The sequence below is a fragment of the Megalops cyprinoides genome, chromosome 3 (genome assembly GCF_013368585.1).
Source record: "Megalops cyprinoides isolate fMegCyp1 chromosome 3, fMegCyp1.pri, whole genome shotgun sequence".
Classification (NCBI taxonomy): Eukaryota; Metazoa; Chordata; class Actinopteri; order Elopiformes; family Megalopidae; genus Megalops; species Megalops cyprinoides.
Window position 1 is genome coordinate 23,937,649 of NC_050585.1, and position 24,461 is coordinate 23,962,109.

The 24,461-nt window shown below is 40.7% G+C and overlaps 1 protein-coding gene across 1 annotated transcript; it reads right to left on the reverse strand.

The window, feature by feature from the left end:
- Positions 1-541: 541 nt before the first annotated feature.
- Positions 542-22,089, reverse strand: LOC118775450 (FERM and PDZ domain-containing protein 3-like). The gene is made up of 15 exons (XM_036525377.1): positions 22,062-22,089; positions 21,283-21,437; positions 19,500-19,602; positions 19,081-19,126; positions 18,572-18,676; positions 15,305-15,412; positions 13,027-13,158; positions 12,442-12,561; positions 11,994-12,130; positions 10,812-10,938; positions 9,439-9,528; positions 7,971-8,150; positions 6,389-6,524; positions 4,832-5,671; positions 542-3,306 (listed from the first exon to the last, which is right to left on the reverse strand). Exons 2-15 carry the CDS (start codon positions 21,428-21,430, stop codon positions 542-544), a joined length of 5,037 nt encoding a protein of 1,678 aa, XP_036381270.1. The 5' UTR covers positions 21,431-21,437; positions 22,062-22,089.
- Between the last annotated feature and the right edge of the window lie 2,372 nt (positions 22,090-24,461).

Genomic DNA, 24,461 nt, shown 5'->3' on the forward strand with positions numbered 1-24,461 from the left:
ATTGACACCTAATCAGCTACTTGACATTTTCCCCTGTGGAGTATTTTGCACCATACACATTAGATGTTGGATCTCAGACCATTACTATTTTTCTGATTACCATTATCTACATAATGATTTTCTGCAAAAAAATAAATAACTTATAATTTTGTGTCTGTTTGGCAATGGTGCTCAGAGAGTCTTGAGTCTTTATATGTCTCTGTTACGAGTTCAAATGACCCAGTTGGTTGTTGTTCCTCAACCAGCCCACTTTAGCAGCACAGATGTGCTAGATGTCTTGGATTTTGCACTTTGCACAGCCAGTCAGGCAACTTCAGTTTGTTGCATCTGTGAACGCATTGAATGGAGCAGTTGCATTGCAGTTGCATTGTCCAGTTAAACTCAAAGACTTACACGTATGAATGAGAATATAAAGAGGAAACAATGAAGGCACAGCCTACACCCCATACCCGGCTAACTAAAGTATATATCTTGACAAGTCTCATAGGTTAGAGCTGATGAGGCGGTGACCCTCATTGTTTGCAAAAAGGAATATGTTGCCTTACTTGATGATCTGAGTCTTTATTGAACGAGTGAGGGAACCTACGTTAGCATGGATAGGCATGGGGCTGGTGCTGCTTGTTTTACTAGGCAGACTACTGGAGCGGCCCATGGACTCCTCAGCAGCTCTCAGAAGCAGAGTGTAGTTGTGTGCCACCTCCTCCACCTTGCGAAGCAGCTGTAGGCGCTGGGCTTCAGAGCGAACCCCATGCACTAGCCTGATATAGGTCTGCATCAAGCCACACAGTACCTGGAAACTAGCAGCGACAGCACTCAGCATACGTGTGGGGCTCTTCTCCACACATGCCACATGCCGACAAGATGCCCGGAACTCCCTGAAACGCACAGCCAGCTCCTGCTTGTATTCTGTGAGCTGTGGTGCCTGTAGCCAGGGCCCGTCCTCCACCAGGGGGCTGCTGGCACACTGCCGCAAAATGGCTAGGAGCTCATTGGCATCCAGCTGGGCACTCAGAAACCCATCAGGCAGTGAGAAGGTCTTACATTGCAGTGCTTGTACTCGTGCCAGACTAGCCTCTAAGCTGCTGCAAGCTCTTAGATCGATCTCCTGTCCTTGAGGCTCTTCTTCTGGCTCCTCTTCCCCTGTGCAGTCCTCTGCATCCAGCACCTGCAAGGTCTTATTGACCACAGACAAAGCATTGGCATCAAGCTGCATACCAGGCAACACATGTACTGGAACCGAATAAGAGAGCTCATCCTTCTCACTGCCCTCTTCTGCCTCCTTGCATTTGCGGTAGCAGAAGCAGAAGGCATAGCACTGTTTTCCACCATCATCTTTCTTGATTGGGAGCCCCATAACTGCCTTGTCTGCCTCCACTGGGGTCTCCCGCAGCGGTTCCTCCCCTAGAATTGAGAAAGCCCCTTTTTTCTTCCTATCACCAAGCTGAGCATAAGTGGGTTCCGTAGGAGTGGAGAGCCTCATTCTAGTTGTCTTGATTTGCTCCAACTCCTTCTCCAAACTCCTGGATTTGATTGGCTTCACTTCTGCGTAGAGGGGCATCTGATCACTCTCTGGCCCACTGAGACTGTTGCTCCGCAGGAGCTTCTTGTAGTGTGGATCCCCCATGCACTCAGAGTGGGATGTGCAAGCGGGCAGACAGGACAAAGATGCTCCTTGAGGCTCTCGGGACTCCAAGCTGGAAGAACGGATTCGGGTGGTCTTTATCTCCAAAGAGTGGGGCCTTCTGAGACCTTCCTGCAGCTGCAAGGTCTTGGGGACTACGGGGGATGTCCTGCTGACAATCCTTTCTCTCCCTCTTTGTTCCAAGGCTGACACCACAGGTGTGTCAGGCAGTGGAAGCCCACGGCACAATCTCTTGCAGTCGCAGCTCCGCCGCTGCTCCCTGGAGACACCGGGGACCTTCTGCACAGGGCTGGTGCGTGGTCGACAAAGACACGGGGTGCCTGCAGGCACTGGTGATGAACCTTGAGGCATGAACTCCACCTGCGCTGTCTTTGGCTTCAGTAGCTCCTCCAGGAACTCAAGCTCATATTCACGCACCTTCTGCAGGTGGGCCCGACGCTCATCAGTCTCGCGCCGCTGCCGGGCTGGGAAGGTGGCTGACAGCAAATTCCGGAGGTTTGAGAAAGGGGCACTGCGCTGCTGTTTGGGCTTGCTGTTACCTTGTATCCTACACTCTTCAGCAGTCATGGTGCCAGCATACCCAATAGCTTGGGCTGATTCCACAGGACTGGGTAGGGGTTTAAGGCTTTTTTGTTGTTCAATGGAAACTTTACTCTGGGGAATTTCAGTCTTGACTTCAGTTTTCTCCTTGTGCTCTGCCCTGACAGTGGTGAGTGACAAGTTCCTAGGTGGGGTTGGGGTAGTTGATTTGACCAGACTGGGCTCTGGGCCTTGAACTACACCCTCTTTGTTACTGGGTAACTGCTGGCTTTTAGCTTTAGCACGAATGCGCTCATCATCAGTTGGGGAAGACGAGTGGAACACAACTGCTTTCTGAGCCTGAGACTCCTTCAGCTGCAGGAGTGGTGCTGGCTGTGGCCGCAATGGGCATGTGCAGAACAGATTCTCAGCAGGCAGGAGGCCTTTGGAGCTTGAAGACCTCTTGGTCCTAACACAGGCAGTCTCAGCACCTTGACACATGTTTGTTAAGCATACCTTAGCAGAGGAAACTTTATCTGCTGGCAAGAGAATGGGTAAGGCTTTGTTGGTAGTTTCTGGACTAGGAGAAGCAGATTTTTTCTGGTTAATATCTGGAGAAGGTTTGGAGCTTGGTCGGCTCTCTGCGGGGAATGACATCTTGTGATCATTGCTGCCGTGGCTACTTTCATTTTGGTTAGCTGCCTTTAGTTCCATGGAGGCCTGTGAAACAAGGCCAGTGGGAACCCCTACAGTGGGTTCCAGCTTGGAGTTTTCTGAGTTCTGGGCATTCTGATTGGATGCTTGTGCCACAGGGCTGAGTGCGGCAACCTCTTGACCAGGACTAAGTCTCAGGGATGCAGACTTAGTGAGGATTAGAGTTTTAGGAGGGCATCTACCTCGAAGCTGCCCCATGGAGAAGGCACCACCTGCTATGGCCTGCGTGCTGCAGCCAGGAATAGCCAGGGGGAAGTCACTACGGCCGAAGAGGCGATCCTTATTGATGTGGTGAGCCAGAAGGTAGGCAGGGGTCTGGTGCTGCTTCATGGCTAACACCATCTCGGAGACATCTGTCAGCTCAGAGGTGTTTGTCTCATGGCCAGAGTCTAGTGACGACTCTGGAGTGATAGCTGCCAGTACGATCAGCCCTGGAGAGAAGAAAGCACAGGGCACAGTTGGGGTTATAGTGAGGCTGTCATAGCTCAGTGCATCAATTTGCATCAAAATAAAAGGTTCCAAACTTCAGATGTGTATTTATGTTTACTGTGAGTGTATGCTTTGACCTTTTCTTTAGGCTAAAGACAAGAAACAAAGAAATATAAAACAGAAAATGAATATTTGCAAACTATGAATATTTTTCCTTATTATCTATTTGAAATGTTCACTAAGTAGGAGACAGACAGCACCTGCTATAATGTGGACACATTAAGCACTTTAATAAGTACATTACTCTATGCATATATTAGTAGCATTTTCATAAATTGGTTGATATTACATCAATTAATACAGAGTGCTTCCTCCTGTTTGCTCTAACCATCTACTATGAATTATCACATCCATTGCTATTTTTCTTTGATTACATTTATTCTGTTGGACCTTGTAAAGATTGCTTGATCAATTCTAACAGCAGAGTGTTAAATATCACATAAAACAACTTTAATTGTGTTGCAGTTAAAATAATAATTTTACGATTAAACTGTGTTTGTTCAAGATATCGTTGGAAACGTGTTCCCATTTTAACTTTCCTAAGTATCCCTGTTATTTATCATCAAAATGCATAAAACCTGAGATCTTGGGTGTTCATACTTGCTACCACTTTTGAAATAATGCAATAAATTCTGGGAATTATAGGACAAATTGGCTCAAAGTCTCTAATCTTGACATTTTCTCTCTAAAGCTGGGCCACTGTGGTTTTAAAGGGCATATACTCTATTAGCAATTTGAAAGACCCCTTCTTAACCCTAGCTCAACCTTGAATACATAAGTGTAACATTAGCAAAAGCAATATAATCAGCCCCTGCTGCTGAGCCAATACAAGTCATTTTCAAAATCTTAATATAATGCACAACAATGTGTTCTTATTTCATGACATGACTATAAATTGCCGTTGTCCTCTAGGTACTGCAGCTACTTGTTGATTTCAGCAAGTATTCCATCATATTTCTATAAAATTATATAAAAAAAAAACTGATTCACTTGTAATTTTCTTGCAAGTTTTCATTTCATTACACCATAAGTCAGCCCTGGGAAGCATATGAAAGAAAACTTATTTGAAATAAAAATCCTGAAGCATAATCGGAATATGGACATTAATCCCTCATTCACACAATCAACAAAATTGGAGTATTCTTTTCATTAATTCATAAAACCTACTGAACATTTCTGAGTTAAATTCAGTTCTTAGGTTGGATAAATAAGGGGTCTAGCATTCTATCAAGTTGTTAAACACTTGTCACAGGCCTACACTATACCCCCAGCCCCACTCCAGAATCTATGGAAGACTTCTCTTACCACCCCCAGAAAGGTTTTAATGTGAAATTGTGAGTAGAAATGGGCTTTAGAAGGAGCCTTGGATTATGTCAGTGTGTTTATCACAAAGCAGGGCCCCCAATGCTACATTAGGGGGTCCTCAATGCTGCCATAGGGCCCTGAAGTTGAAGTCAGTGTTTCCACCTGTAGCCTGTGGGTGCTGTTGGTGATGGTGGGGGTAGTCCTCTGATGCAGCCAGGGCCTCCAGTGCCTGCAGGGTGGACACTAATGCATCATCCAGCTCCCGGGCATGATCTCGCACTGTCCTTGTGACTGTGCCATCAATCAGTGTCATAGGCATTGCCTCGTGTGGCCTTCTGGCCACTCCTGGACTATGTGTTTTACGTGCCCTCTTGGGGTCGTCCTCATCAGAACTGTTGTCCCGGAAGCCAGGCGGGGGTGCAGCGATGGCAGGAGGTGGTGGCTGCAACGCACCTCCTCCTTTCTTGTCTTCCCCCACCTCCTCCTCCTTGTCCCCCTCACTGCCAGGCAGGGGGAGGGACATGAGGTCCACAGCATTTCCATTGCAGAAGGCACAGGTCTTGGAGTAGTGTTTCACGTCCAGCATTTGAGAGCTACAGTTTTTCTCCGCACTTGCATGCAGCTTGGCCTTGCAAGAATCACAGAAGTAGCTTGCCGCTTGCTTCACGGGGTCCAGTGTGCGTGCTCTGCCTCGGAACCCCTCTGCATCCAGGGTGAGGCTGTCTGATTCCATGATTGACTCTGAACTTTTGAGCGTGGGATCCGACTTCGTGCGTGGGCGAACCTCCTGCTGGCCAATGAGATTCTCATTGATGTCCATCTGCCCCTCCACCTGCTGCTGGAGATCTTGAAACTGCCACTGCTGTTCTTTCAGGTGCAGGTGGCAGAGGCCCAGTGCCTGGTGTTCTGAATGCTTCCCTTGTCTGAACACCATCTCGTCCCGTCTGGTGGCACCTGAGGCTGCAGACGAATGTCGTGAGATTTCATGGCCAACCCCATAATCTAAAGACAGAAGAATCACAACAATTGAAAAGTGGAAAAGTGGGAGGTAGATGTGGCATGTCAGATGGCAAAGCTACAGCCCTAAAATTTATCACCGGGAAGCCCTTAGTAGTACTGCTAGAGGCTGAGCATAGGGACAGGGACTTCTGTCCTCTGAGAGCAGAGAGATGAGCGGTTGCAGAATGGTAGCAGAAAGTCAAGAGCACACAGTGCAAGAAAAACATACATATCAAGCCAGGACATGCAAGAATGTGTCCAAAATCTTGGATGCTGAGGAAAAAATATGATTATCATGCTTTTTGCTTATGATGCTGTGGTTTTGTGAGTAACTTGACTAGTTGCTTTTTTGCTGTCTAGTAAAACCAAGAGGTGAATCAGAGCCAGAACCTCTTTGAACAAGTTATACATTTTCCTTCATTTATTCATTTGTTTTTGGTCACTACAACTTTATCTGAAGGGAAAAATATTGTCTACAATGAATCCTCACAGATATAAAATGCAGAAGCAGTGTTTGATATTTATTGACTGATAAATTGCTCCTTAAGTTCTTCTGCTGCATGTACATCATTAGCACAGCATGCTTTATGAAGGATCTTTCCTCTGAATGGCATAACATGGTCTGCATATCAAGATCGTAACTACAAAGAATTGTGTATCAGTGTATAATATGCCATTGTTACTTAGCACAAGAAACCAAAGAGATGGCTACAAACATACCTGCCTTGATCATGTGTGATTGACCAGGTGTTCGGCAGTAGATCGCCTTTTTGGGGTCCACAAATAGCTTGTAATAGCCAGAGATGAGGCAAGCAAAATTAGTTGCATCTGGCCACTCCATCAACAAGACCAGGGGCTAAGAAAGGGAGAAGTTGAAAAGGTTTGACAAGCAGAACCCAATTATATAGAGCCATTGAAGGGAATGGGGATAGTAAAGGTCATCAGTTTGTATTTTTTCCAGGCAGGTGAGGTATTCCCATTTCTAGACCTGACAGCTCTGAAACAGGTAATGTTTTTCTCTTATGTCTAGTTAAACAACATGGTATCGTATGATCCCTAAAAATGATCCCCCTGGTCCCTACTAGCATCCTGACTATATGTGCATGAAAGAAATAGCAACTTGACTTTCTGGAATTACAGTGGTGTGGCCTATAATGTTTGGATAAGTGCGTCCAGTCAACAGTCAAATGCATGCAAATGTCCTGCAGCCTTACAAGATAGGATCAAATAAGATTTAAAATCTTTATGTATTACCATGCATTCGACTGTTGACTGAAAGCACTCATCCAAACATTACACACATATTCCACAGGGTAAAAAATTATTCATATGCACAAATACTGTCCTCTTACGCCAAACAACCAACACTGTGTATGAAAATAGGCTTGTGCCACATAAATTACTTATCTCTTGATGGTAAATTACATTATGTGATGTGTTAGTTTAATATTTACAGTTAATGATGGATGGTGAAGCTATTATGGACTTAAGGTAAGGGGAGGGTTTTCATAAAGATAAAATTGGTAAACTGTACTGAGCTATGCTGTGTAGTAGGTGCACCACTGCTAACATGGCACCCAAACATAGTGGAGTCCCACCCCTTCTCACATCACTTCACTGGCCTTCTCACCTCACTGATGTGGCCTTATCGCTTACATCAAGTTCAAAACCTTCGCACTGGAATACAGGAAAGTGAATGGGACAGCCCCATCATACTCCAATTAGTCTTCAAACCACATGCACCAACCAGATCACTCTGCTCTGTAACCTTGAGGCAACTGACTGTCCCCTCTTGGTTGGGTTCCTCCTCCCAGACATGATCCCTGTCTGTACTGGACCCCCAGTGATGGAATGAACTACCCACAGGGGTAAGGACGGCAGAATCACTGGTCACCTTCCGATGCAGACTGACGACCCACCTCTTCAGATTGCATTTCACTTCCCCTTCAGTCCCCACCCCCATTACCTTTTGCTTGAATTAGTATTACCTGCTGCTTTTTTACTTATAGTATCATAATGTGGTATAGATATTGCAATTTAGTGACACTAGGATATATGGTAGTGTATGTACTTAACAACTTCCCATAGTTTTCTAGGCTGTCTAGTTTCAGATTAGCATAAGTTTACTTGTGGTGATGATTGAATGGTGTTGTACATGCTCTCACTGGTCTGGGAGTATTGTTGGCTTGTTCTGATGCTGTTGCTCATTTAACTTGGAGGGATACACTTCTGTTCTCTTTTGCTGGAAGTCGCTTTGGATAAGAGCTAAATGTCTGTAATGTAATGTAATGCGATGTAATACCTTAGCCTCCAGGATGGTCACCTCTACTCGGGCCACTCCCTGATATTCCCTGAACAGCTGAATTTTGGCCACCCGCCTGAACTCAACCAGCACTGTGGTGAGGTTGTTCTTGAGGTCGATGACATGACTGATCCCGTGCCGTGGCCCCACCAGCAGTGTTGTGGCTGAATGCTTCTCATCCTAGTGGAGCAGAGGAGGCATGACATGAGACAGACACAGCTACAGTCTCTCCACAAGAACAACAGTATTCCTGCCAGTACCCTGTACTTAGCGTTGTTCTTTGTAAGTGTATAGTTGGACTTACCAAGAATTCATAAATCTGCCTGGTAAGGAAGGAGACTAATAAACAGAACACCAATGGCTGATACAGAATGTTAAGCACAAAACACTGAACATCTTCTAGTAAATACAATATCTGTGAGAAATTCAGATTATTTGGTGTGGACTCAAAGCACTTACAATACACTTTTACTGGCATTGTTTTCAAGTACTTAATAAGGTTTGGACCTTATATACTGTACCTACATACTGAACAAACAAAAAAATATAAATCATTAATCATTTTCAAAGATTTAAAATGAGTTGTTTGTTTGATATTCTTTTTTGGCTCCTATTATAGAGGGCACTTTGTTATTCTTTTCTTAGTGCAATATTAATATGTGTAGAAATTAGTGAAAGTGAATTCATCATAACATTTAATGCAACTGTCTTTAAAACAAAACAAACAGCACTGGTACTTAGTGAACATTTAGTTAGTTGTAACATGCAATTAACAGTTACAGTGCATGGATTATGACCACTAATTTAGATTAGTGACAGTGACAATTAATTGACAGTCACCTACTACAATTAATGTTCTGTGAAGGAAATGTGAGTGGTCTGTGCAACTGCAGAGTTAAAAGCATAAATGTTTTCTTCATCTTATTTACGTTGATCAATTTTTGCCCCTCAGATTCTTGACAGCCATCTCAATTGATTAATCTTAATTAGCCATCAAGTTAACAACTAGTTAACAAGTTAAAATTTCATAACAAGTTATGAAATAACCTACATTACCTATAAAATAATCATGAAGCACAAATTAACTATAATAAACCTTGTGCTCTTTACTTTTATCTTTCTGTTACACAAACACACCACCAACTACTAAAATCTTCTACACTTAAAGCAGATAATTATCGGTAACAAACAGAGATCAGTGTTCAACAAACAACTCCCTCTTAACCTTGCTGATATTTGGCTGCTCAATTGAAATTAAACCAAACATATACATTGATCCACCATGACTGGGAAACAGCAGTGCTACAGGGAAGCTTTATGTGACATCTCAGTGCAGAAGATCGCTGGCCTAAGGTGAATATGGATTTCACTATTTCATCTGGCACCGAGCATAGAGTATCTGGCACCCTAATGATAACTAAAACCATGAAGAGTTCCACTCCAGACAGGCAAGTAGAGCAGATATTACCAGCCCCACAGTGTGGAAAAGCACCCCTCCAAAGGGTGGCAGCTCATTCAGGGCACGAATGTACTGCAGCTTCCCCTGCAAAGGAGGAACCTGTGGAGCAAGGGAAGAATTGCGAGTAAGGCAAGTTATGAGAATAAGACTGTGGGAAAGTGAATTATAGGGAGTTCATGTGACAGCATGCATACTTCACACACACACACGTATATATATATACATATATACATATACATATATACGTGTGTGAACCGGTTTCCATGAACTCTGCAAATCTACTCTAAATGTAAAAACCAGCCATACAGGTTTTATTGTGGGAGCAAGCATTATGTTGCACACAATGGTATAACGATACAAATGAAATAGGACGTTGTTGATGTATTATCAGATTAGTTCTGGCTCGCTACACCGACCTTGCGCTCAGCTTTAGCACTATCTGTATTGTATGACCTATACACATCTTGCCCTTGTGCCTGTCTGCCCACTATATGCACTTTTGTACGTCGCTTTGGATAAAAGTGTCTGCTAAATGACTAAGTGTAAATGTAAATGTAATGCAATGTAACTTAAGTATTAATTACAATCTCATGTCAAGTATTACATTTGATCACCTTGTCTCCTAACTACATAGCAGCACTTGTAGAGTTAATACCCTGTAAACCCTTACGAGTTGTGGTGCCACTGTAATATCTAACCTCAAAGTGTCTTTGTCCCATTGGCAATCATTATACCACATTTCATCCAAATCTGTCCTTAACCCCTCAGTTATTTGGTTCACAGCCGAACAAACAGACAGACACATAGGGGCAATCACATTAATATGCTACTACCACAAAGCAGAGCAGGGTTAGTATCCTTAAGAAACTGACAAATACATTTTGATCACCTTACTGCCTTACCTGCCTTACTATTTCTGTCCATTAGGTGGTACTACTGAATCAAATTTAAATTTATTATTATTAACGCTGTGACAATGCTGTCAGTGCTGGTGTGTTTAACTGTTGCACCTTCAGAATGAAGACAAACAAAAATCAGATTTTTATTGCCATAAAATTTTTTTGTAGTTATATTTATGCAGTTATATTTAATCTCACCAATATCAATATCAATATCACCAATATCAATACCACAAATCAAGGTGATCTGCCGGAGTTGGATTCCTCTATCCTCCAGCAACATCTTTAAACAAACCAAGGATTTTTTAAAGCAAAGTCATATATCCCCTTTGGATGAAAAATGTGCGAATTTCCTTTGAAAACCATCCAGCATTTTCCATTACAAAATATAGACTCTGTGTCCCACTGCTTTATAAACATACTGCCACTACATTATGATTAGAAGCATAGAGGTTGCTAAAGGCCAGGTGGTGAAGGAGGTACCTTGTTTCCAGAAGGCGGGGGATGCTGGTAAGTCTTAAGCAGCTGGGACAGAGACTTGCAGATGTTCTTCTCTTTGATGATGGGCAGCAGAGTGAGAGGGAGGAAAGGTTCGAGGCCCCACTCTTTCCTTGGCATCGGGAAAAGATAAATGAGAAGAGAGAGACAACAGTGAAGCAGAGATGTTAGGGAGCCATCAATAGGCTCATCACCAAAAGGTGGGAAGTATCAAATCTTTGGCAGGGCACAAATGTTGCACCGTTGACCAAGACACTTAGTTATCTATTTCATTGATAAACATCAAATAAAATCAAATGGTCAAATCAATCAATCATTAATAGGGACATCTACTAAGAAAATGAATGATTAAACATAATAAAATTATGCTTTTAAAGGACTCCACTATGCATTTGCATTCAGATCTACCCATAAATAATATATTCAAATATATTATTTAAAATGTCAGTGACAGGATATGTAAAATAGGTACTTATCAAGTGTGAAATATCAAAACAAAGCAATTAAAATTGTTAATCCAAAACACACTTGGACAAATTCACTGTAGTAACAGAAGGATTACAAAGCACAGCTGAGGAAATAACACATTTAATGAGTGAACAACTGATTTTCAATGATCTGGAGATATCAATGAATCAAACCAGTCAGGGAGAATATCAAAACATACCTGCCACAACAATTTTAAACTTTTTAAGCAGTGGTCACATCTTCCAATAAACCAAAGTGTGCTCTTTTTTCTACATCTGTCAGAACAGAATATATAAAACACCAGTTGGATTTTACTGCAACTACTCTTTAAAAGTCACAGATTTCAAATATTGTCAAAAGTATGGATCTGGACTTCAGAGTGAACAAAAGTAGGCAATTTATTTCCTCATAGAGACAACTGTATGCACACACAATTCAATTTAATGTACAGAGTAATGCCTAAAAATGTAATATAAAAAAATGTCTATTTTGTCCCATTATATGTCTATACTTGTTTGAAGTTGTTTACTTATTTTAAAATATTGTGGCAATACACAAATGTAAAACCCTAATTCTCTCCAGAATCACGCATGTATGCGCGCGCACACACACACACATGCACGCACCCACGCACACGCGCGCACACACACACACACACAAACACACACAAAAAAATAGGCTCTATGTCATGGCGCTTACTCTACGTGCTTGAGGGAGATCTTCTGGTTGGGTCTGGCAGCTGACACAGTGATGTATATGTGGAGAGCTGCCAGCTTAAGTGTCACGTCTGACTTCCAGTCAGTGCTGAAGCGCTCCTTGATGACATCATTTCGGCTCTGTGAAGGAGGGTATGTTGCATTTGTCTTTAAAAGTACACACTTATAGCTAAAGTATTCAAAGGCTGAATTACATCACATTAACAACAATTAACAACGGATGAATGAAAAAGTTAAAACGCAACAAAACCAATAAACACAGAAATATTAAAAAAAAAAAAACAAATAGTCAAACTTCTACGCTCTTCTCTCTCTGACAGATTCCATTTTATTATTGATAATACCATCCAATGGGAAGACCTTGGCAATTACATATGCAAGTGTTTGTTAGTACTGTCCCATTGTGGAAGGAGTGCTTGTGGGACAGATACCTGGATGTAGAGGTATTCAAAAGCAGCAGGGTCCCTCCTCAGAAGGTCTGCAGGATCCTTGGGGAAGAAGCAGATGCGGAACAGACACTTCATGCCCTGAAAGTAAGTCTTCTGGACCACCTTGGGGAGATGAACCACAGTAAGCCACCACAACACATCCTACCTGCTAAACTCACAGTGTGGAGGACATGAAGCAAGACTGAACGTGATGACATCTGATGAAATGATCTCTGGAACAGAAGTTTAGTATGGCAAAACCAAATCTAGCCAAGTGGCTGAGAAGTGGCTGGCTGAGAATATAAATGAAAATCTGACTGATTCTCCAGTTGCCATTCTGACTGTATTGTCTGATATTATAACTAAAGCTTAGATTGCATTATTGAAACTGAATGGCTGAAATGGTTAACAAAGGAAGGGAATGACAAACTGAATTAAGTAAACTGGCTCACTGAATACCTGACACTGTGATTACCATACTGACCGGCCAACACACTGAGTTATTGGTATGCCTACAGACTGACGGACAAACTAACAGCAAATGACTCTCCTATTGACTAATCTAAATTAATCCAAGAATGATCTCACATGGTAGAGTGGCTGACTCTCCTGTAGCAAGTGAAGCCGATGGTTCTGATACAGTCTGCCGGACTCCAGAACCAGGGCGAAATGCTCTATGTAGCGCAGAGACAGGCGGTCTTGCAAGGAGGATATCACATCCTAGGGGTGAAAGACAGAGAGGCAAGACTGTGTGGAGGATTCTCCATTATTCTTGAAAATTTCTTGAATTCGCACTGATCAAGACCCTCCATGGATGATAAAAACATATTTATATATTATTCTATTTTATATATTTTTTTATATTTTATATAAAATAGGAATAATTTTGCTACAGCTTTAGTCAATATTACATATTAATATTGTATACTGATTAGATCATAGTTCCATGTGGCAGTTAAAAGGAATTTTTGGGGGAATTTATGGGAAATAAGTGTTTTTTTTGTACACTAATTTCTCTGATTATCAATTGAACTTCAGGACAAATACAAACAGACGATAAAAGCTTTTTTTGGTTATAGCTCTGCATTTTAAATTAAGCAAATAAGACTTTGAAACATTGCCTGAAATCTTTTCACTCATTCTATATCTTTTACCTCTGATAACTTTGTTATGAGGTAAAATGCAATTAAAATTGTACATCAAAATTAAAACATCAGAAATCAAATTTTCAAAAATATAAAATTAAAGTTCAATGTCTTGGCAGCCGTAGCTTATTCATAATCCCTGTTCCAAGCTTAATGGCACTCTTTGACTAATGAAATCACCATTTCCTCCTCTGTATCATTGTCTAGCTGTGTAGTGGACTCCTCTGCGCTTGGCTAAGTTTTCAGTTAGCTCAGACAGCCACCAGTTTCTGCATTCTGTTGTTTGTGAGCCTGTTGCACACCATAATTATAAACATCAAACTGTACATTGACTAACTGCTTTCTATAATACACACACTCCTGTCAAATTAAAACATGTATGACACGTAACATCTTATTGCAGCAGGCCTCTGAAAAATAACATCACAATATCGTACTGAGATGATTTGATATATGTATCATGAACAAATTGTAGAACAAATGTAATCATTCATCTGAGATTTCAGAACTCAGGACACTTTTACTTGTGGAACTTTGTGAGTAGAAACAATCCATGATCCATTTTATGGGTTTAGGGCATTGTTTAAAGATAAGGAATATATTTATATTTTAAAGGGTGGTCCAGATACTATTAAGAATGTGCAGGATTTTAAAGAAGGTTAATTTCTAAAGTTGCTGAGACAAATTTCCTGTGGGAAATGTCCATGGAAAATTTTGGAATCCCCTCACCCCCTCCCAGCTTTTACAACACTAATCATAACAACAATGAACAACAAAAATTTTAAGGCACTTTATGAATAAACCTTCTTTCAGAATGGTCAGTAGTTAATATGGCCATTTATCAAAATTCCCTGAAAGGTTCATTTCCAGTTTTTTCCTTTATTTCTAATGTCTCTCTTATTCAGTTCATTTTCTGATGTGTGTAATAAGCCACCGTTTCCCACACCCAGAATTAGCACTGAAAACTTACAATGACCCCAGAATCTTTCAAATTAAAACGGTTCACAATTATGGTTCATGGCATAATGCAACCTAATAAGTCTGAGCTGGAGCAAACTTGTATTGATTTTCATTTAGCCCTGAGTACGTTTAATCAGGCTAATATTACAGGATCCCCCTTGTGTCCCTCTTCCTTTACAATTCTTTGATAGGAAAGAATTACAGCAATCCAAGAATGTTACTGATCACTTTGGAAAGGGAGGTTTGAACCCTTACAGATGCAGATGAAATTGACTGTCAGCAGTGTCCTTTCCTCCCTTTCCTCTCCAGGTCCTTTCATGATTCATCTGGCTCCAGAAATAATAAATTCTCAAATGCAAGAATGGCAAAGAAAGCTATGAGACGGCTGTTGGTGTAAAGATAATCTGCTAATCAGAAACCAGAGTCTGCACCTCCTAATAGCCTTATGCTTGAGAAGCAAAAAGTAAGATACACTAGATACAATTGTATCTTGACTGGTGGCTTCCAAGGAAATTTCTGCAGGGAATGATGTATAACATTTTTCAAAAATTGTAGATATAATGACAGTTAAATTAATTCCTTTCATTAACATATGACAATCTGCCAATTTAACCCAAGGTGATTGCAGCGGAAGGTCAATGTGACAATCTATCATGAATGGCCCCTAGCATTTTTCATGTGAATTGAAAGCAGATTAACTTTATTTTTCCACACACAACTCCTCTAACCCCCTCCCCCATCTAAAAGCATCTCCGTTTTACCCTGACAGTTGTGCGGCTGTCGAAGGTAAAGGACTTGATTTGTCCATTCTCCAGGAACACCTTCAGTACGTTGGGAATGAGGAGCAGTGAATCGTCCTTCAGCATTGTCTGTGAAAAGCCAGACACAGAGTGTGAGAGACAGAGGTTCGAAGCTAACCATGGAGGAAAAACACTGAAGACGGTTGTAGTGGTTGTGATGTCAACATTACATACCTAAAGGATTAGAGGTCAGCAAGATAAAAAAGAAAAATGATGATGACAAAATGGAAGAGGATTGAACATAAGAAATCATATTGAATCTAACTGCAATTTAGAGGGTAAAGTTTGCTGTAGCTCCCAAGGCCATATGGTCTACTGACTAAAAAAAGCACATTAAGCGAAAAACACCACCTGGATTGGGGAGAGGGCAAAGTTCTGCTCATGTAATTTTGCATTGCAGGATTCCATTGTGTTGAGATCAAAGATGAGGCTTTATTTTTCTAATATGCAAGCTGAATAATTATGCCCAATTTCAAGTGGTAGCAGAATTCATACATAGTAAGTTGTCACAAAAATAGGATGAAAATCATAAAAAGCATATCTCAAGGACATTTTCCTTTTCTTCTCTTTATTAAAAAATCTCAAAGTATATTGTTAAACCAGAACAAAAAGGGACTGTTTAGTCTGGTTCCCCTTATTGTCATGGCTGTCATAGACGAGACAGGGGGTGGCTGTTTTGTATCCTAAACAATAGATTCTGACGCCAGGTAAGAGCTGGGGTGGGGGTGGGCGGGGTGTGTGTGGTTGATGGATAGGAGGAATAGCAGTATAATTCATTTCAACATTTATATCCCACTTCCACTGGCAGCCTCAGCTGAAGCCCATTTGTTTTACCTATTTCACATCATCTGAAGTTGGCATACCGGCAAAATCCTGACTAGCTTCTTGCTGCTGGTGACAAGTGACAGAGACAGGAGATGGATCCTTAATATGCTGTTGAATTTGATTGCTTCATATTAATGATTCTTATATTCAACCCTTTTCAAGTTGTTATAACTGCAATTTTATGTTTGGAAAAGAGAACTGTGTACTCCATTTAAGGGTGTGTGGGCTGTAAAATCTTGAGTTTCAGGTTCACTCATCACTGGATGTGAAAGAAAATGTGTTTCTGAGAAGCACAAAGGAGCAGAGTTCTACAGATGTTCACCTGAGTGGGAAAATTAATCCAACAGGTCTGTTTAATTCAAAACACCAATCGATGCAGTTTCCCTTAGACGCAATGTCAGACGGAGATTATTGGCAGGCGATCACAAGCACCAACATGAGGGCCATGCTGAGCTGTTTGTCTTTCTCCCTCTGATCAATGTGCAATGGGGCTGATTAGCACCCCCTGCTCGTGATCACTCCATGGACAACCTATCATCATGCTTTTAGATGCCTCAGTGAGGGCGTTTTGATTCAGAGCAGTTTGTGTCTCCAGGGATTGTCCAGTTCAATTTCTCCTGTTGAAATGATAGATTTGCTATCCCCTTTAATGTCTCTGCTGCCCAAGGGAGTACCTGGAAAGGCCCCAGCTCAGGCCTGACAGTTTTATGTGGAACACGAGCCACAGATGGGTCCATTTGGCTGGGCTGTGTATGTTACTGATGACAAGGACCTTCTGCACCTAGAGAGCTGACTGCCTTAATGTTCCAGGGTGGAGTCCCACTCTGGAGTGGACAGCAGCCTCTTACATAGGTGTGGTTTACAAATCAAAAGTGAGGGGACACAAATCATAGACTGTTGGGGGTTCTTTAAAAGCCTTTCAGGTGGTTCGTTTTTGACATCATTGCTTGTACTTTGGTCACACTACAAATACTACACACCACAAATTACAGATGAAATTAACAAAATTAACTGATTTAATAGTCTTTTTATAATGACAGGCATTTACATTACTGCCCTTGACATCTATTCATGTCTGAATACTGTTTTTTTTTTCATTCAAAGGGTTCTTCTTCCTACGCATATCCTTCCTGTTAACATTCTTTCAGTTGTTAGTTCCTCACAATAAAAAAAATACATTGAAATTTGTGCTGTCAATATTCCAAAGGAATATTAATTAACTGATACAATAAATAGACTGTTCTGGTTTGGAAAACAATGCATTATACAGTGAACAATCTGTACAAGCAAACAAGTAATAATTTGAAAATTCAGCTCAACAATTGAACAAAATTTGGGACAACAGATGATATTTAGGTGAAAAAAAAGTTATTATTTAAATAAGTAAAAAAATTAATTAAACCTGTATATATCTGATATGCTCAGGAACATTAAATACATTGGTTCCTTTTGTGTACATTTTATTTATTCAGTAATGAGATTTTAGCCTAGATTTCAGACAGTGGTGCATTTCCTGACATCTGCAAATGTTGGGCCTGACCTGATGCAAATCCAAGTGCTGTAACACAATTACAGGACCAAGCTGGCTGGAACAGTTTGGGTCCCATCAGGTTAAGGTAGGTTGAAGAGCTTTAACCTGTGGGTCAGAGCTCTTTGCAGCTGTTGTTAAGGGACTAATAGCATATTCATAACTCCTCATGTTCCCTGCTGTCAGTGAATATATTTGGAAATGTCAGGAAAGAATAGAAAAGTCCACAATGCAGTCATTTTAGAAAATCTTTGCCTTCTGAGACTAAGTGGCTAATGCTGAATATGTTATTCAGTGGTGTCTGTATTCTACCATTAGAGATTTGTGTAGACAGCATCGAAGCAGGCAAAGAGCTTCAAATCCTGACATTTCCAAAGTGTTTTGTTTGAGTGTGACCAGTAGGTTCAATCCCTGATGTCTGAAAGTCACTGAAAAAGCTCAGAGGTAAGCACAAAGCCCAGGGGGATGAAATTAGTATGAAAATAAGCCCACACAAACCTCTAGCACTCAAATGCAAAACATTGTTGATATTGAAGTGCATGTAGAGTAGATCTCTGAAATACAGGAACCCATGCATGTAGTCCGACACTCTTCTTAGGTTTGACATAATGCTTATGATGTGCACATAGAAATCTTAAAACTACTACCCCAATAATATCAAGCTCATGGGACAATGGGCCTAGGTGATTTTCACTTGCTGAACAGAAGACAGAGATGTCTTTGAGATGACAAAGACTTTTAAAACTGTGAATGGTAAAATGACTCAGGAGCTTACACCATTGGGCAAGAGTAAAAGAGGCAGGAACTATTAGGGGTGGAGATGGGTGCTGGAGAGTGTGATGAGCGGTCTCATGAGGGGCAGAGGTGAAACATACTGATTCCGGATCGCTGATAGAAACTTCCTCAGAAAAGCGCACTTTGGGAGGGTTGGTCCTCAGATGGGCTTTCTTGGCTGCACTAATAAAGGCAGACTTCGGTGACTACAGAAAAATGGGGAGAGAGGGGGTAAATGTCTGTGACCACTTAATGACTTTGTCTAAATAGAATGCATTATAAAACCATGTGTCTTATACCATTAACACACAAAGCAAATATGTTAGCTGCAATTCCTTTATGATTCCAAAGTATGTGTGATAATTGCTTTTACACAATGTAAATTAAATATACTGCAATGTGATTGGACAAAATTTCACTGCATGCTTTGTCTATCTACAAAAAAGACATGAAGAATCAGAGTAAAATAGACTCAATTGTATGTACTATTCCTTTTTTTCCAAAACATATTTCCAATTTCCAGAAGAAAAACACTGTAGTTCCCTAAGTTTTATTCAAATCTGGGGATAATGTAAACAATTATGATGTAATGAACATAATATCACTCAACCTGATGTGGCTGTAGCACAGTGAGAGTAATGGACTCTTTACAGCTTCTGTGAGGAAAGAGAGAGAGAGAGAGAGAGAGAGAGAGAGAGAGAGAGAGAGAGAGAGAGAGAGAGAGAAAGAAATATATGTAAGCCTATCATGAACTTCTCATAAGAAAATAAATGTTTATAAATCTCTGTCACACTACCAAACTACAATATTTACATTTCTGAAGCATGAAATCAGTTGACTAAAAAGTACATCTGGCTTTTCACGATTTTTGCTTGTTTCATCGACTTGAAGACAGCACTGCTTTGCTTCAGTAAGAAAACATGCCAAGGATATACAGTTGCTCCAGTTGCATTAATTGCATGCCACAGAGTCATCACTTCTAAAAACTAGAGTCCAACCTACCCCCACAGGCACAACAAAGGATGCTACCTTACAAGGTCTATGACTCTCTCCCTGGACACGTTGCTTACAGGCTCCTCATTGATGGCAAAGATCTGATCTCCAGGAAGGAGCTTGCCTTCAGACGGACCGTCTGGGACAAAAAGACAGGCAGAATCACTGTGACATACAAATATCAACACTGAGCTGACAGGACAGAGAACTGTACTCCTTATGGCTTATGACCCCGCCTGGATGATCATCAAAATATCAGTATGTTCCCCATGTTGTTTTAGTGTTCTGCCCTTCATTGACATACAAAGTTAAGTGCTCCCTTAAAGAAAACATAACATCATTTGAACCTCTTCTGAAGCCTGGTGAAAGCCTGGTCAATAAAATAATACAACACAACAGAACATATTTCTGAGCACTCTCATCTGCCGCAAAAATAATTTCTTTATTGATGACAGTCCATTTATCTTTCTGTTTTTGGCTCAAAAGTGGTACTTGGTCAGAATCTTCAATAATAACACTCAATATTCATTTTAACAACGCAGAAATAATTTCTTGCTTCTGATTCAATGCTACTCATATTTACAGATTAGAATCCCAATAAAAGCCACAATTAAGTTGGCTGGTAAAAGCCATATTGCTGTTCTTCCTATGTCTTCTTATTCCATTGTCTTTTCTTTACCTAACACCTCCTACAGCTTTTCAGCCATACTTACAAATCTTGGCCAATGCCTTCAGATAGTATGGGATAGTCTTGCTTGTGCAGCTGCTAGCTACTATCATGTTAGGCTTTGTCAAGTCAAATTAAATTTTTTCTTCAAATTTCCTTTCTAGTTAATAGTTGCAATTCTATTCTCAGCCTACATCCTCTTATATTCTCTGTACACAAAATGTTACAAAGTCTCCAAAATTTACCAAAAATAAAAAAACATAGCTTCTTATCAAATGGCGCAGAGATCGAATTCTAACTGATCACAATAACCATGGGCTGAACACTTTCTCATCACATTAATTCAACATTGATGTAACTGAGTCTAATGAATGGTATTATTATCCCATAATGTTAAAACTCCTCAGAATCCTTTAAGACCCCCCTCATTTTGAACCCTGCTTGTATTCTGTTTTAAGTGTTTATTAATTATTATTAATTATAGGGGAAGTAGCCTCTGGGGGAGGTGCCTGAATGTTGTAAAGGATGTGGGGATCTGTAGATGAAATATTGCCCATGATAACAATGTATGCAATTTATCCTTATAGTGCTCTTAAAAAATAATTGCCTCAGTATCTACTGTAGAATTTTGTAATGTACAGTTTTATGCAACACGAATATTACATGGTGGATAAAGACTACAGTGGCATTTAAACCTAGACATAAAAAGACAGATATATCGAAGTTAGGTATATGCCAATTTCGTCTGAAATCAATCTCTGAAACTGTCAAAACATACCTTATACCATACCTGAGTAGGTGAAAAACCCAAAATAAGATATATGTTACTGCATATAACAGTCAGTGGTTGGGCTGTGGGGTGGTGGTGTCAAAAATAAAGTATAAAAAATAAAAAATTATACTTTTATTATTTTTTTTTATTTTATTTACACTTACCATAGCTCCAGTTTTTTGCCTTATAAACTTAAATATTTTAGCTCATATGACTTTCATCAATTCATAAAGAAATAGTTACCTGTGCACCGTAGTATGTATTCTGTTCGAAAATTATTTGTCATTTACATTCTCAAAATAATAATAGATTACATAAAACAGACTTGCTGGCACACAGACATGCTCGGACAGTGATATTCTCTGACAATGACCTCTGACCTGTGAAGACAGAGCGCACGACGACAGGGCGCTCGCTGCCAGCAATGAAGCCGAATCCGTAGCTAGGGTGTCGCTGAATGCAGACTTGCCGAGCTAAGCCAGGGGTCAGGCTACCACTGTCTACGCCATCCAGGTTCTCCTCTAACATGGCAGTTCTGAAACAGAAATGGACACAAGTGCAGCAGGTTCACACACAGCCAGAATGCTGACACAGCTCTCTCCTGCCCTCCCCTATTCCAGTAGGCTGTAACTGCTGCTATCCTCTGAACAACTACAAACTGAACAACTACTGTCATCTATATTCTTAAGCTAATGAGACACACACACACAACATGGTTGGTTGATGTACAGTGCAGTCGGTTGGGGTAGGCTGACAATATTTGAAAAAGATGTGCTGGAATGCGCACCTCAGCCACATATGGCTGACAGTTTATTTGTAGAGGTCCTTGTTGTGCCTTGACTCTGTCCATAATCCCTCAGTTTGCTGTAGTGCAGGTTCATAGGTACCAAGAAAAGAATAAGATACTAAAGGAACTCGCACTCTACAAAAATAAAAACAGGATCACACAGTTCAGTTAATACTTTCCTGTGTTGCCCCACAATTTAACTAATAGAATAGTCTTGAATATTACCAGGAGATAGTGATGTCCCTCCTTGACCATAGAGAGGGCCTTACTATGGCCTCTCACTATCTCAGAACACTGGTCATACAGGACCTGACTTTTGTGTTGCATTGATGGACATTTGTCAGTATGTGGACAGATAAGTACGTGTAGTACCTAATACATGTCTCTGTGTGTCCATCCTGGACGCAGGTCATCCCCTGGTAGGAGAGATGGGGGCAGGGAGCCGCTTTAAAGTGGACGGTTCTTCTTCAGATGTGCTCAGTCACCTACAAGGATTAGAGGGAGAGGAAGGCTGAAAAAAGATAGCACTGTGATTCTCTAAGGAATATTTGCTGTCATACTGAAAAAGCCTTGCATCCCGGTAGAGTTTTGTTACAGAAACTCAGCTGCACATATAATGTGGGATTAATTCATAGTCCAAGCATTCAAGACCCAGATCCAGATCAACACCCTAAGTTTCAGACTCTATCTCAGACTTATGCTGAAAACATACTTAGTTTATTACATGTATCTAGAGTCTTTAATTGATGCTAGCCAGTATTTGTTCAGTTAACATAGAAAGCTTTCTAGGTAGCATGTTGCTAAACTCAGACACATCATTCTGAAGCTCTATGAAGCAGATTGGTATGCTGGTTATGTGCATAAATCTATAAATATATAAATATCTACATAAGCAGGTTATTAAACATTGTTTTTTTCCTGATTTCTTGGCATATTATATAGGTGTGTCTGATGGAAGGGTGCTTAGCTGTGCATGATATAGGGGGGATGTAAGAAAGACTGGTATGACTGGAATCCAATACATGATGTTACTCAATTTGTAACCACCTGGGAGGATTTGCTCGCCAAACCCAGATGGTCATATCTCGTGATGCAATCAATCCCAGTCAATCCATTCAATCAATCCAGATAATCCCAGTCTGTCTCCACACATAGGTAGGTATAGCACACAGATATTTACTAGTACAACAGGTTCAGCTATAGGAAACCCCAAAACTATTGTATATCTACCACCCTTGTCATTTTCATAAAAATCTGTCTGAAAAGGTATTCTCTTGCTAAATAAATTAGATACTCATCTGGATTGGGAGGTAATGAGGCCCCAGTTTGCCATGTTCTTCATTAGTTAGATAAGAATAAGAATAAGAAATACTTTATTAATCACGAAGGAATCTCTTGCAAGAAAATAATGTCTGTGTTTTGGTTTCTCAAGAAAAAGAGAATCTTTTTCTCACAGCTTGATTCATGCCATTAACATTCCACATAAGGTAACTATTTGTAACTGAACTTGACAGTGTTAAGCTAAGCTAAGATGCCTGTTAGGAGACATCCTGTGTGTCTTTAACTGTCATACATAAATATGACATAATGATGTGCTTATCATTATTCCTACAAGATATATATGTGCAATTAAAAAGAAAGAAATAAAATAATAAGAAAACATAATCGTACAAAACAAGTCACACCCTGGTATTCTAGTGCCTGCATTTACCCAGCTGAAATGCTGACAGTGCCCACAATAACCTCACACATAATGGTGAAACAAGCAAACAACATTGTCACCTCAATTGATCTAGCTCCTACGTCATGGTTGACAGAGAACAAAAGGTTTTTAGAGAGTATTTGAACACTATAAGCAGCTCCTAGCAAGGATTGTCTACACTGCGGAACAAATGTTCCATCATCACATTCGTCTTTTAACCTATAAACCTGCATTAAGAAAGTGTTGTCACAAATGGAGTTGCAATTTCAATAAACAAGCAAGGAAATATTTTGAAAAAACAACATACTAGACCACAGTGTAAATCCCCACTTGTGGAGAAAACTTCAAACATATCCCTGAAGATTATAATGGTTGAGCATCCATAGGTCAGCTTGCCTTTTGCTTGAGCAGCAGAGAGGATTCTCATGACACCCCTATAGTGGAGTAGGTGAATTGCCAGAGCCCAGGGTCTCTTGTGTTCAACAGGCCATGGGTGGAGTGATCGGTGGCACCTTTCAATCTTGAAGACATGCCCATCATCAAGTCCCAGAATTATTGGCAACCATTTCTGGCAAAATGTCACTCCATCCTTCCCTTCAACACCCTCAGGGAACCCCATCTCACATGTCTTGTTCACACCCTGCTTAGCTGATAATTCACTTTATGGCTGTAAGCTTGATGTTTGGTATGGATTTTTTACACTGAATCATTAATTCAGCTCGGTCATTTACCGTGTTGAGACTTTTGGAGAATCTTCTCTCCGTCTCTGAAAGACACCACGTTGGTGGCAAGGGTTGGCAAAAGTACATTCAGTTCATTGGAAAGACTCTTGGTGGCTATACAAGCTTCTTTTTTCTTCAGTGTCATTGTAGCTTAAATGTCGAGTTATAGGGTTAGCGTTGGGTTAATTAGGATTTTAGAAGCAGAGCCAATGAAAACATTTCAAATCTCTACGGCACCATAACTAGAAACTAACACTGCTGTTCCAAGAACAACATTTAGAGTACTGCCAGCCTCTTAGCCTAGCCTGTCATTTTCCAACTTATTAACTTATTTAGAAAAATAGTGGT